Raw genomic sequence first — 13108 nt, 5'->3', positions numbered from 1 at the left:
CATCTCTAAAAGTTTAGTTTATATTTCGCATTTTTCCAGAAGAATTTCGTTCTTCTTCTCTCTACCTTCACTCCGCCAAGCTCTATTTCGTTTCCATTTCTCTTCTTTTTATTTTGCCTGATGTCTAACTCGTTCCTTCGCTTTGGCAGGCCTGGCTGTCATGGATCAATTCCTACGAACCTAAATATCAGAAAACGTCAGTCTAAGCTTGTAGGTGTAGGAATGATTTACACGGGAATTTTTTCACCTATTTTACTCGCATAAGAGCTAGTTTGAACTCAAACGTATTAGAGGTATGTTTATATGAGTAAATTTAACAGTATTGGATATTGGATTTATATAGGCACAACCTTCGCTTTGGCAGGCCTGGCTGTCATGGATCAATTCCTACGAACCTAAATATCAGAAAACGTCAGTCTAAGCTTGTAGGTGTAGGAGTGATTTACACGGGAATTTTTTTACCTATTTTACTCGTATAAGAGCTAGTTTGAACTCAAACGTATTAGAGGTATGTTTATATGAGTAAATTTAACAGTATTGGATTTATATAGGTACAATTTACATGCTCATATACGTAGGAAGTTGACCAAAATTCTTCAAAGTAGATATTTCTGTGAAAAACAGAGAAAGAAAGGCTCAGCAAACGTTTCGTCTCGATTTAATTATTTGATTACCTATTTGCTAATGGAAAGGTTTTATTTGACCTTTCCTTGAGGGAATTCCACGTAAAAGCATAGAAGGTAAATAGATGGGTGGGTACATATATAGAAGGAAAATAGACAGGTACCTACTTTTCCTGCTAAATGTTTCCAGTAAAAAAAAAAAAAATTGAAAGCCCGGGTTTTACGAGTTGCAAGCCTGAGCCTGTGACGTTTTTCAAATCCTGCGCCTCTGTGCCCCTTCGTGCTGAAATAATTTCGTCACAAGCTTGTATTTTTCATTTGAAAAATACAAAATCTCCTCCTTCTTGTTATATTAAAACAAGACGAGATTTTTTTCTCACCCCCTCCCCTTGATTCCCCCTAACACCTAACACCTCCTAAACATTTCGATCTATTCTGCACACTAACTTTCCCTTCTAGGTAGGTAGGTACATATAGGTAGCTAGGTGCCTGTTTTACTTATTTTTTCCTTCCTTGAAACACGATATTCTAATCTCTCTTTCTCTTCTCTCGTCCCTCTGTCTGCCATATTCTCTCATCCCTTTTCTCTTCCTCACTCACTCTCGCTCCTTTCTTTTCTTCTCTCTCCTCTCTTCTCTTCTTCTTTCCCTCACTCCCGTAACATTTCGATCTATTCTGCACACTAACATTCCCGTCTAGATAGGTAGGTAGGTAGGTACATATAGGTAGCTAGGTGCCTGTTTTACTTATTTTTTCTTTCCTTGAAACACGATATTCTAATCTCTCTTTATCTTCTCTCGTCCCTCTGTCTGCCTTATTCTCTCATCCCTTTTCTCTTCCTCACTCACTCTCGCTCCTCGCTCCTTTCTTTTCTTCTCTACCTTTCTCACTATTCTTCTTCCTTCCTCTCTCCTCTTCTTCTTCTTTCCCACACTCTCGTATAATACCTACCTAGTTCACCCTTTCGTTCAGTCTCTGGAAAATCTGGAAAATCCTTAAAACGAAATGCAGGGTGCAAAGATTCGGACCATCCCTACTCTCTTTCCTAATGCTGTCCTTTGCTTGCTTTGCTTTATTTCTTTAGTTAAGTACTTCTCGGAATATTCAATACCTATACTTCCCGATAACTAGGTATCAGGTATCAGGATAAGGTATTGGGATTATAGGAATATGAAAAGTAGGAGGATTTAGAAGTAGTATACAGATATGGGGGAGGATTCTTGGAAAACCATAGAGTAGCTCTACCTAGATATATCTCTCATTAACCCAAGCTGTGTCCACACATAGTCGACCCCGTCGATCGACGAGGTGAAGAGATGAATCTATGGGTCCACTATGTGTGGACACAGCTTTAGAGTCACTAGAGCTCCACCACTGTCATTGCACTAGTGGGGACAGAATTTATTCAATATATTTTTCGTATTCTCCAAGTCCGGACTTACAGCAAGGATTTATCTTCACACTTTCCGTTTTAATTTTCGCCATTGCTGGAGAAGAGAGAGGAGAGGGGTAGAGGGATATAGAGTTGAAATGAGAAGAGGGGATAAACGAGGGGAAATGAAAATTGTAGAGAAGAGGAGTGAAAAGAGAAATAAGAGAGGTAGGGAACATTATGGAATGAGATAGAGGGGAGATGGGTAGGTGAGAGGGATGGAGAAATGACGAAATAGAGAGAGAGAGAGAGAGAGAACGGGGCGATAAAGGTAGAAGAGAGGTAAGGGAAGAGAGAGTCATAATGTAATGTATAGGTGTGTAGGTATACAGAATACAGGTTGTAATAATAGGGACTGTTTTTCAAATGAATAATTATTGCTTATTTTCCTTGAAATCCCTTGGTAATTTTCCTGGAAATTCCCAATTTATCAATGCATATTGCAGAAAAACTGGGCACATCCTAGATTGGAAATTCTGCATTGATTTTTCCCCCTACATTCAAATTCCCTATCCATCGCAAATCTAAATTATAGTTATAAATAAATCATAGATGAAAAATTGATACTATTTAAAAAATAATGAGAGTACAAAATTGTGCAGCGTTTCCTCAATACCACCATTTTTATTTCTCTCGGCACTAGTTTTTTCAACGGATTATAAGGATAAAAAAAAGCTCATTAAAGTGCGAGTTAGACTAGCAACAAGAAGCAAGAATAAAGATTTTTTTTTATGAGATAGGTAAATATTTATAAAGACGTTGGCGAAACGCAATCATAGAGAACGAGAATAGAAGGAGAGAGAGAGAAAGAGTAGTAGCTGTAGGTAGGTAGTGCGCGAGAGTGAGAAAAAGGAAAGAGGGAGAGGAAAAGGGAGTGAGTGAGAGGAAAACGTACTAGCAACAAGAAGCAAGAATAAAGATTTTTTTTTATGAGATAGGTAAATATTTATAAAGACGTTGGCGAAACGCAATCATAGAGAAAAAACAACTGAGAATAGAAGAGAAAGAGTAGTAGCTGTAGGTAGGTAGCGCGCGAGAGTGAGAAAAAAGAAAGAGGGAGTGAGTGAGAGGAAAACGGAGAAATATAGAAAAGGAGACAGAGTGGAAGAAAGGGAGAGAGAGGAAGAGAAAAAGGGGGAGAGAAAGAGAGGAGAAAGGGAAGATAGAGAGAAAGAAGGAGATGGAAAAGGAGAGAAACTGACAGGGAAGGAGGGGAACAGAGAGAGGGAGAGACGAGAATTCCCCCCCTCCATTTATCTCGCGGTTTCTATAAGACAAGATGAGAAATTTAGCTCATCACTCAGAAAAGCTGTTTTCTTTAGATCAGGTTTATATTCGTTTAGTCCTATTGAATGAAACAATGCTGTCTTCTCAACTTCACTTTTCATCTCCTTTAGGCCAGCCTCTCACTCAGGTAGACCTGACAGGTACACCTTATCAGGTCCGCCTGTCAGGTTTACCTGATAGTGAGTGGCTGGCTTTAGATTTGACAAAATTCACATGTGACCCAATTCTAATAGGTAGGTACTAATGTTTTGTTTTCTTTCTGTTTCAGTTCAAACGGATGCTGAACAAAGAACTGAGTCACTTTTCTGAGTCAAGTAAATCTGGGAATCAAATCTCTGAATATATCTGTTCTACTTTCCTCGGTAAGTTAGACACCCCCACAGCCCACGTACCTGACCCTCTCAATGTTATAAAATTGTACCAGGAAATAATTGAGTCAAGTAAATCTGGGAATCAAATCTCTGAATATATCTGTTCTACTTTCCTCGGTAAGTTAGACACCCCCACAGCCCACGTACCTAACCCTCTCAACGTTATAAAATTGTACCAGGAAGTGAAAATCTATTAGGAGAGTCCAAATTGTAATCAATTGTCCGACAAAATCACAAAACAAACTAAAAGCAGGGAATGTCTGCAGTGTCATTCCCCACAGCCTTATATACGTATTGTATATCCTATAGGTGTCTGCAAAAGGTTATTTCGTGATTGTTGTACCTCTGCCTTCTGTTTGAAATTTTGACATTCAATATGAATATTAATAGCCCTATTCCAGCTGTTCACTATATCCAGGTTGTGAACGGTTTCCAAATAAGACTGAATAGCGTGCTCGGATGAAGTAAAAGTCGAAATTCATACAGCCTTTTCCATCGTGATTTATCAACAGCTCTCTGTGGCGACGAACTAAGGAGTCCTTATTTACAAACTTATAAGGAGTCACATCACGTCAGTAGAAGTCATGGGGAGTCGAAAAGATGTAGTTCAAAGTTTTCCCACATAATATTGTAGGTAATCTCGTTCATGATTCACGTGACGTGAAAGTAGTGTGACTGTCCTGAACGAAATTGGTGATTCTCATGATTTTTTTTTATTATCTCAGAAAAAACTATGAAAATTAAAAAAAATATTGAGACTATAACGAAGAAAATGCGTTCACTAGATCGTGAGATACAGCTCTCGGAACATGAGAGTCTCAAGCCCGCCGATATCATACCTAGCGACAACACTGTACTCCTGTGATGACGTCATCTACCAATATCGTACGACGCGCTGTGGGCTTATTACCATAGGGATTTGGGTTAGGGGCTCAAATAGATCGAATAGGTACCTATCTACGCATTTTGTTATCACTATTTTTCAATATCAGCTTAGGTACTTATACCTATTTTCAAATTTAGATATTTTCATTCCATTTTTTTTTATCATGCACTTATTCAAGTAGTTACTTTTTCGTACATGTACATTTTTTTTAAGGGGTTTGACAGAGTGAACTGTAACTGCTATGGTCTTATCGTCCCGAATTCGAAGAGAGAAGGAAGACAGGATAGGAGAAAGCCAGCCGTTTCCGAGAACGAACATTATCCCATCAGGATAAAATCCGCCCTGGGCGGGAATCGAACCCGCGGCCTAGCGCTTACAAGGCAGACGCACTACCAACTAAGCTAAGTAGGCTGGCACATTTATTTCGATCGAGAAGAATAATATGAATAGTATGATCTCCACATACCAAACATCCCTGCTCAAAGTTCCGCTTTATGTAAACACTACCTACGTAGGTACCTACCTATATGATAATAATAGTGCTTATTTTTACTGCTCGCATAGGACTGATAAGTCCCTTTACTCCAGCAGTAGGCTACTACTATTATTGTGGTCAAATTCTCAAATTATATTGAGGATAAAATTCCATACCTCGGCTGGGATTGAACCCACGCCCTCCTGTTTACCATCAGGCGAGCGTCTTGACCACTACACCACCGAGGCAGGTATTATTGATATTTTTGCTGATAAAGTTTAAAACTTATTCCACAAGACCGCATACCTATACATACCCTGTGAGTAAAAAATGAAAAACAATTATCAGTTTTAATAATTGTTTTTCATTTTTCTTTTTTTACTCACAGGGTATGAAGATATGCGGTCTTGTGGAATAAGTTTTAAACTTTACAGCAAAAAAATATCAATAATGGTTTTACCGAAAAAATTTGAGCACTGAACAGGAGTTTGAGGAAAACCAAAGAAATAAGGTCAAGAGAGGAAAAAATCCCATCAAAAGTCATTCAAGCCTTTTTGACTCCTTTGTAATACTTTTTTGAAGAACTTTCAGAATATTAAGAGAGAAAAATGAATGAAAGTGGGAAAAAAGGGAATTGAAATATATTGGCAAATTTATTATTATGAAGAACAACCTCATTTGACATTTGAACAGCTTTGCTCGACTTCCGAAGTCTTCTTTCGCAGTTTATATTTCGCATTTTTCCAGAAGAATTTCGTTCTTCTTCTCTCTACCTTCACTCCGCCAAGCTCTATTTCGTTTCCATTTCTCTTCTTTTTATTTTGCCTGATGTCTAACTCGTTCCTTCGCTTTGGCAGGCCTGGCTGTCATGGATCAATTCCTACGAACCTAAATATCAGAAAACGTCAGTCTAAGCTTGTAGGTGTAGGAATGATTTACACGGGAATTTTTTCACCTATTTTACTCGTATAAGAGCTAGTTTGAACTCAAACGTATTAGAGGTATGTTTATGAGTAAATTTAACAGTATTGGATTTATATAGGTATAATTTACATGCTCATATACGTAGGAAGTTGACCAAAATTCTTCAAAGTAGATATTTCTGTGAAAAACAGAGAAAGAAAGGCTCAGCAAACGTTTCGTCTCGATTTAATTATTTGATTACCTCTTTGCTAATGGAAAGGTTTTATTTGACCTTTCCTTGAGGGAATTCCAGGTAAAAGCATAGAAGGTAAATAGATGGGTGGGTACATATTAGAAGGAAAATAGACAGGTACCTACTTTTCCTGCTAAATGTTTCCAGTAAAAAAAATTTGCCCGACAGTGTATTAGGAATACCTAACATTAAGGTCCTTTTGCTCAAAAATCCATTCCTTTTATGATTTGGATGCCTACCTTCGTTTTCATCCTACTAATTCCCACTTTACATTTGTGTCCCGTTCACAGACAAGCAGCAGGAGCTGGACCTCCCCGCGCTGAGGATTGAGGACTCGCAGGGTTCGGATCCCAGGAGCGGTGGGGCCAGTTCCAAGAAGAAAGACCGGGGAGGACCCCCGGGGCGCACAGTTCCTATGTCACATATCTCGGGCGTGAAGCGGCCCCTGACGCACACCAACAGTTTCACCGGAGAGAAACTGCCCAAGCACGGCGTTGAGACTGCTTCGGAGGAAGAGCTTGGAAATGTAAGCTGATAGATAAGTTCATAGGTCAAACCCGTGCAATATTTCTGAGCGACAGTCTAGCTTATTCATTACTAGTGCTGATACCCTAGGTTAAATTCGTTTTTCATCAGAATTTGTTGATGTAAACGTGAAATAGTGTGGGAAGAGAGATAATAAGGGATCAGGTAAATTTTACATTCTGCGGGACAGAGATAACGTAGGAGGGAAAAGTAGATATATAATTATTTGGAAAACTTCAGGTCTGACATTATAGGAATTAAACATTCTGGATCAGGTAAATTTTACATTCTGCGGGACAGAGATAACGTAGGAGGGAAAAGTAGATATATAATTATTTGGAAAACTTCAGGTCTGATATTATAGGAATTAAACATTCTGGTAATGCAAATGGAATGCTCTGTCTTATTCTGACAGTCTTTATCCTTTAGGAACATATTCTCCACGTCAAATCTATATCACAGCAAGAGGCTTTTCTACCTTTACCTTTTCCCCCCGACCCTCAATGTTCTTTGGCCATGAATCTCCTCCATATGCCTTATAATACGCCTAACATACAACTTTGACCGTTTCACCCCTGTTTCAGAATCGAGACTTGTTGAAAACATTTTTGATTCCTGCCAAAACATTTATCAACTTCATGATGACCCTCGAAGATCACTATGTCAAGGACAACCCGTTTCACAACAGCACGCATGCGGCTGATGTGACTCAGTCCACCAATGTCCTTCTCAACTCTCCTGCTCTCGAGGTAAGTACTGTCAGGGGATTGTAATGCCGACCACTTACGCTCAGACTGGACTTGAGTGGTTTGCCTAAGGGGACAGACTGAGTGGTCTTCCTAAGGATGGATATTGGCAATTAGAACGGCTTCTCTTTGTCCTATGAACGTTGAAAGACCCGAAAAATGAGAATAATTTTAGACAATTTTTTTTCTCCCCCCCCCCCTTGATTCCCCCTAACACCTCCTAAACATTTCGATCTATTCTGCACACTAACATTCCCTTCTAGATAGATAGGTAGGTAGGTATGTAGGTAGCTAGGTGCGCCTGTTTTACTTATTTTTTCTTTCCTTGAAACACGATATTCTAATCTCTCTTTATCTTTTCTCGTCCCTCTGTCTGCCTTATTCTCTCATCCCTTTTCTCTTCCTCACTCACTCTCGCTCCTTTCTTTTCTTCTCTCTCCTCTCTTCTCTACCTTTCTCACTATTCTTCTTCCTTCCTCTCTTCTCTTCTTCTTTCCCACACTCCCGTATAATACCTACCTAGTTCACCCTTTCGTTCAGTCTCTGCAAAATCCTTAGAATTTAAAACGAAATGCAGGGTGCAAAGATTTGGACCTTCCCTACTCTCTTTCCTAATGCTATCCTTTGCTTGCTTTGCTTTATTTCTTTAGTTAAGTACTTCTCGGAATATTCAATACCTATACTTCCCGATAACTTAGGTATTGGGATGATTCCTTGGGAACTGCTTCATTCAACATTCTATCACCGCTGACAAAGGAAACGTCTGTTCTAGCTCTTTTAACTTCATGGCTCATAATAAGCATAGCAAAACCGAAATGACATCGGGGAAAATCGCAAAGCAAAAGAAGAAGGAGAACTATGTAGGTATTGGGATTAGAATATGAAAAGTAGGAGGATTTAGAAGTAGTATACAGATATGGGGGAGGATTCTTGGAAAACCATAGAGTAGCTCTACCTAGATATATCTCTCATTAACCCAAGCTGTGTCCACACATAGTCGACCCCGTCGATCGACGAGGTGAAGAGATGAATCTATGGGTCCACTATGTGTGGACACAGCTTTAGAGTGACTAGAGCTACACCACTGTCATTGCACTAGTGGGGACAGAATTTATTCAATATATTTTTCGTATTCTCCAAGTCCGGACTTACAGCAAGGATTTATCTTCACACTTTCCGTTTTAATTTTCGCCATTGCTGGAGAAGAGAGAGGAGAGGGGTAGAGGGATATAGAGTTGAAATGAGAAGAGGGGATAAACGAGGGGAAATGAAAATTGTAGAGAAGAGGAGTGAAAAGAGAAATAAGAGAGGTAGGGAACATTATGGAATGAGATAGAGGGGAGATGGGTAGGTGAGAGGGATGGAGAAATGACGAAATAGAGAGAGAGAGAGAGAACGGGACGATAAAGGTAGAAGAGAGGTAAGGGAAGAGAGAGTCATAATGTAATGTATAGGTGTGTAGGTATACAGAATACAGGTTGTAATAATAGGGACTGTTTTTCAAATTAATAATTATTGCTTATTTTCCTTGAAATCCCTTGTTAATTTTCCTGGAAATTCCCAATTTATCAATGCATAGGAGGTAAGGGAAGAGAGAGTCATAATGTAATGTATAGGTGTGTAGGTATACAGAATACAGGTTGTAATAATAGGGACTGTTTTTCAAATGAATAATTATTGCTTATTTTCCTTGAAATCCCTTGGTAATTTTCCTGGAAATTCCCAATTTATCAATGCATATTGCAGAAAAACTGGGCACATCCTAGATTGGAAATTCTGCATTGATTTTTCCCCCTACATTCAAATTCCCTATCCATCGCAAATCTAAATTATAGTTATAAATAAATCATAGATGAAAATTTGATACTACTTAAAAAATAATGAGAGTGCAAAATTGTGCAGCGTTTCCTCAATACCACCATTTTTATTTCTCTCGACACTAGTTTTTTTTCAACGGATTATAAGGATGCCTTTAGCTCTTCAGTAGATTGTTTAGCTTAATGCAGGATGATAAAGAAAGATACCTATACGATATAAAGATACGCCTAAAGATAAAGTAAGATATCTTTAGGCGATGGCCTTTCATTTAAAGCTCTAAAGCTCTACTATGAAATAACTATATGATGACTTAAATGCCTAGGCTCGTAATTCCCCCTTTCTGCATTATCCCCTATAAATCCCTTGGGAATACTGGCACTTTGAACTTATATGACTTACTGGGGAGTGAACGGAGAGAAAGAGAGGGAGTTAGAAAGCGAGGGGAAGGAGGAGAGAGAAAGAAAAACGGAAGAGAGTGAGAAAAACTCTACTATGGAATAACTATATGATGACTTAAATGCCTAGGCTCGTAATTCCCCCTTTCTGCATTATCCCTTATAAATCCCTTGGGAATACTGGCACTTTGAACTTATATGACTTACTGAGGAGTGAACGGAGAGAAAGAGAGGGAGTTAGAAAGCGAGGGGAAGGAGGAGAGAGAAAGAAAAAGGGAAGAGAGTGAGAAAAATGGAGAGAGTGATAGAGACCATTATCACTCCCAGCACGTTTGTCCTTCACTCTTACCATATCAATCATCACAATTGCCCTCCCTCCGCTCTCTCTCTCCCTCCCCCTCCCTCCTGAGCTCTCTTTCTTTCTCTCCGTTTTCTCGACATTTTCCCTTTCCTCGACTCCATCATTCTTCTTATTTATTTATTTTCAAGGAAAATGGAACGTGAAAAGGTAATATTTACCCGGAGCTCCGAACTTAGACGTTTGCCTCATATTTTCGAAGTCAGATCTTTCTCTCTCCCTCTCTCTCTCTTTGCTCCAGGAGAGAGAAAACTCTTTGTATCTCTCCTTCTTTGCGTAGGAGACGTTAAATACAAATTTGTCCCTAGATGCCCTAAGCTGAAAGGATGAAGGTCTACACGTGTTAGGATAAAAGTAAACAGTGTTGTTAGCCAGGATTTCATTGAGGAGGGCCCAAGAGTCCAAACAGTGATATACGGGGGAATCTAACCTCAGATTCCATTTCCATTTCCAATGGATCCAACAGTGTTGCCAGCTATGAGGTTTTCAACAGTGTTGCCAGATATGACGATTAGGTTATTTAGACTTACTTTATCATGGACATTCGTTGCTATCTTGACAGCCCAGATGAGGTTAGGTAGTAGAACAGCCGCGGAAGAGACACTATTAAGTCAATATCAGTAAAGGATTTCGTTTCTACGAGGCAGAATACCCACCTAATAATGAACTTTCATGCTTTCTGTACACAGGATGTCCAGCCCAGATGAGGTTAGGTAGTAGAACAGCCGCGGAAGAGACACTATTAAGTCAATATCAGTAAAGGATTTCGTTTCTATGAGGCAGAATACCCACCTAATAATGAACTTTCATGCTTTCTGTTCACAGGATGTATTCACACCTTTAGAAATAATGGCAGCCTTGTTTGCAGCCACAATCCATGACGTGGATCATCCCGGTCTGACGAACCAATTTCTAATCAACTCTAGTAAGTATCCTTAGATGTCAGATTTAGCAAGAGATTCTATTCTTTCACTTTCTGTACTTTTATTAGAATAGAAATATATATCAAGCTTGCCGACAGACCCGCCAACGTCAAGAGTTCGAAGCGCCGCTGCCGCCCGTCTGTCCTACGCTGCTTATTACGTTCAAATATAAATAGGATATCAGATATTGAATCTATCATCTGATTGTACTTAAGCTGTTTATAAAGAATAAATAAATAATGCGAAACAAATGGTAGGGGCTGACATTTTGCCAAAATAGAAGTGAATGACGCTGAACTGGAATCCACATTACGCACTTGTGCCAATATTTTGTGCTGTAGGGGCTGACATTTTGCCAAAATAGAAGTGAATGACGCTGAACTGGAATCCACATTACGCACTTGTGCCAATATTTTGTGCTCCCCCTTTACCCGAGTGTATTAGACTTGCACTCCGTTTTTGCCTTGGTTTGTATCCCTCTTTGATCCCACTTTCCATGATCGGATTTCCACATAAATTCTGGAAATGAGATGAGGTAAATCTTTTATTTTTATTCTTTGAAGGGATTCTTACGAGCTAAGGTTTTTAATTTTAGATTTTCCTAATCGTTTCTTTCTCTCTTGACGCAGGTTCGGAGCTGGCTCTCATGTATAACGACGAATCAGTATTAGAAAATCATCACCTGGCAGTGGCGTTCAAGTTACTGCAGAACGAAGGCTGCGATATTCTCTGCAATCTGAACAAGAAGCAGAAGCAAACATTGCGGAAGATGGTGATTGATATGGTCCTGTCCACGGATATGTCCAAACATATGAGTCTCCTAGCCGATCTCAAAACCTGGCAGTGGCGTTCAAGTTACTGCAGAACGAAGGCTGCGATATTCTCTGCAATCTGAACAAGAAGCAGAAGCAAACATTGCGGAAAATGGTGATTGATATGGTCCTGTCCACGGATATGTCCAAACATATGAGTCTCCTAGCCGATCTCAAGACGATGGTAGAAACCAAGAAAGTGGCAGGCTCCGGGGTGCTTCTTCTCGACAACTACACGGATCGGATCCAGGTGCTTGAGAATCTGGTGCATTGTGCCGACCTGTCCAACCCCACCAAACCGCTACCCTTGTACAGGAAGTGGGTGGATCTTCTTATGGAGGAGTTCTTCCAGCAGGGAGACAAGGAGAGAGAACTGAACTTGGACATCAGTCCTATGTGTGATCGGCTGTCCGCTACTATAGAGAAATCTCAGGTGAGTACATAACGCGGTATCTCAGGATTCTCTGGTGAGTTCATAATGCAGTTACAACTCTGGAGTGGAAGGCACCTATAAAGAGAACTGAACTTGGACATCAGTCCTATGTGTGATCGGCTGTCCGCTACTATAGAGAAATCTCAGGTGAGTACATAATGCAGTATCTCAGGATTCTCAGGTGAGTTCATAATGCAGTTACAACTCTGGAGTGGAAGGCACCTATAGAGAGAACTGAACTTGGACATCAGTCCTATGTGTGATCGGCTGTCCGCTACTATAGAGAAATCTCAGGTGAGTACATAATGCAGTATCTTAGAATTCTCAGGTGAGTTCATAATGCAGTTACAACTCTGGAGTAGAAGGCACCTATAATCAAAATTCTCAAAGAAACAAAAAAGTCGCAAGTCTTGTTTACTCAGGATTCTCAGGTGAGTACATAATGCAGTATCTCAGGATTCTCAGGTGAGTACATAATGCAGTATCTCAGGATTCTCAGGTGAGTTCATAATGCAGTTACAACTCTGGAGTGGAAGGCACCTATAATCAAAATTCTCAAAGAAACAAAAAAGTCGCAAGTCTTGTTTGGAAACATGCCTACGAGTCCTACTACGCGACGTATCCAAAATACAACTTACTTATTCATATGTAGGGTATTTCTTCATATGATTTAGCAGGCTAATATAAGAATTTCCTCTGTTTCACAGGTTGGCTTCATAGACTACATTGTACATCCCCTGTGGGAGACTTGGGCAGACCTGGTGCATCCCGATGCGCAAGAAATTCTAGATATGTTAGAAGAGAACAGAGACTGGTATCAAAGTAAGTATTCCATGTGTTTTATCCATTACATGCGTCAATAATGGAC

The 13108-nt window shown here is 39.7% G+C and overlaps 1 protein-coding gene across 1 annotated transcript in view; it reads left to right on the top strand.

Annotated features, from left to right (window-relative positions):
• Positions 1-13108, top strand: part of LOC103512813 (cAMP-specific 3',5'-cyclic phosphodiesterase) — a 33937-nt gene that overhangs the window by 17798 nt on the left and 3031 nt on the right. The window contains exons 3-9 of the mRNA XM_026826193.1: positions 3611-3704; positions 6521-6756; positions 7322-7504; positions 10898-10997; positions 11625-11711; positions 11867-12240; positions 12948-13062. Coding sequence (XP_026681994.1) covers positions 3611-3704; positions 6521-6756; positions 7322-7504; positions 10898-10997; positions 11625-11711; positions 11867-12240; positions 12948-13062 — 1189 coding nt within the window. The remainder of the gene's footprint in view (positions 1-3610; positions 3705-6520; positions 6757-7321; positions 7505-10897; positions 10998-11624; positions 11712-11866; positions 12241-12947; positions 13063-13108) is intronic.

This window comes from Diaphorina citri, unplaced genomic scaffold (assembly GCF_000475195.1).
Source record: "Diaphorina citri unplaced genomic scaffold, Diaci psyllid genome assembly version 1.1 scaffold887, whole genome shotgun sequence".
Classification (NCBI taxonomy): domain Eukaryota; kingdom Metazoa; phylum Arthropoda; class Insecta; order Hemiptera; family Psyllidae; genus Diaphorina; species Diaphorina citri.
Note: the sequence above shows the minus strand (reverse complement) of the source record. Positions and strands in the feature narration are given on the sequence as shown.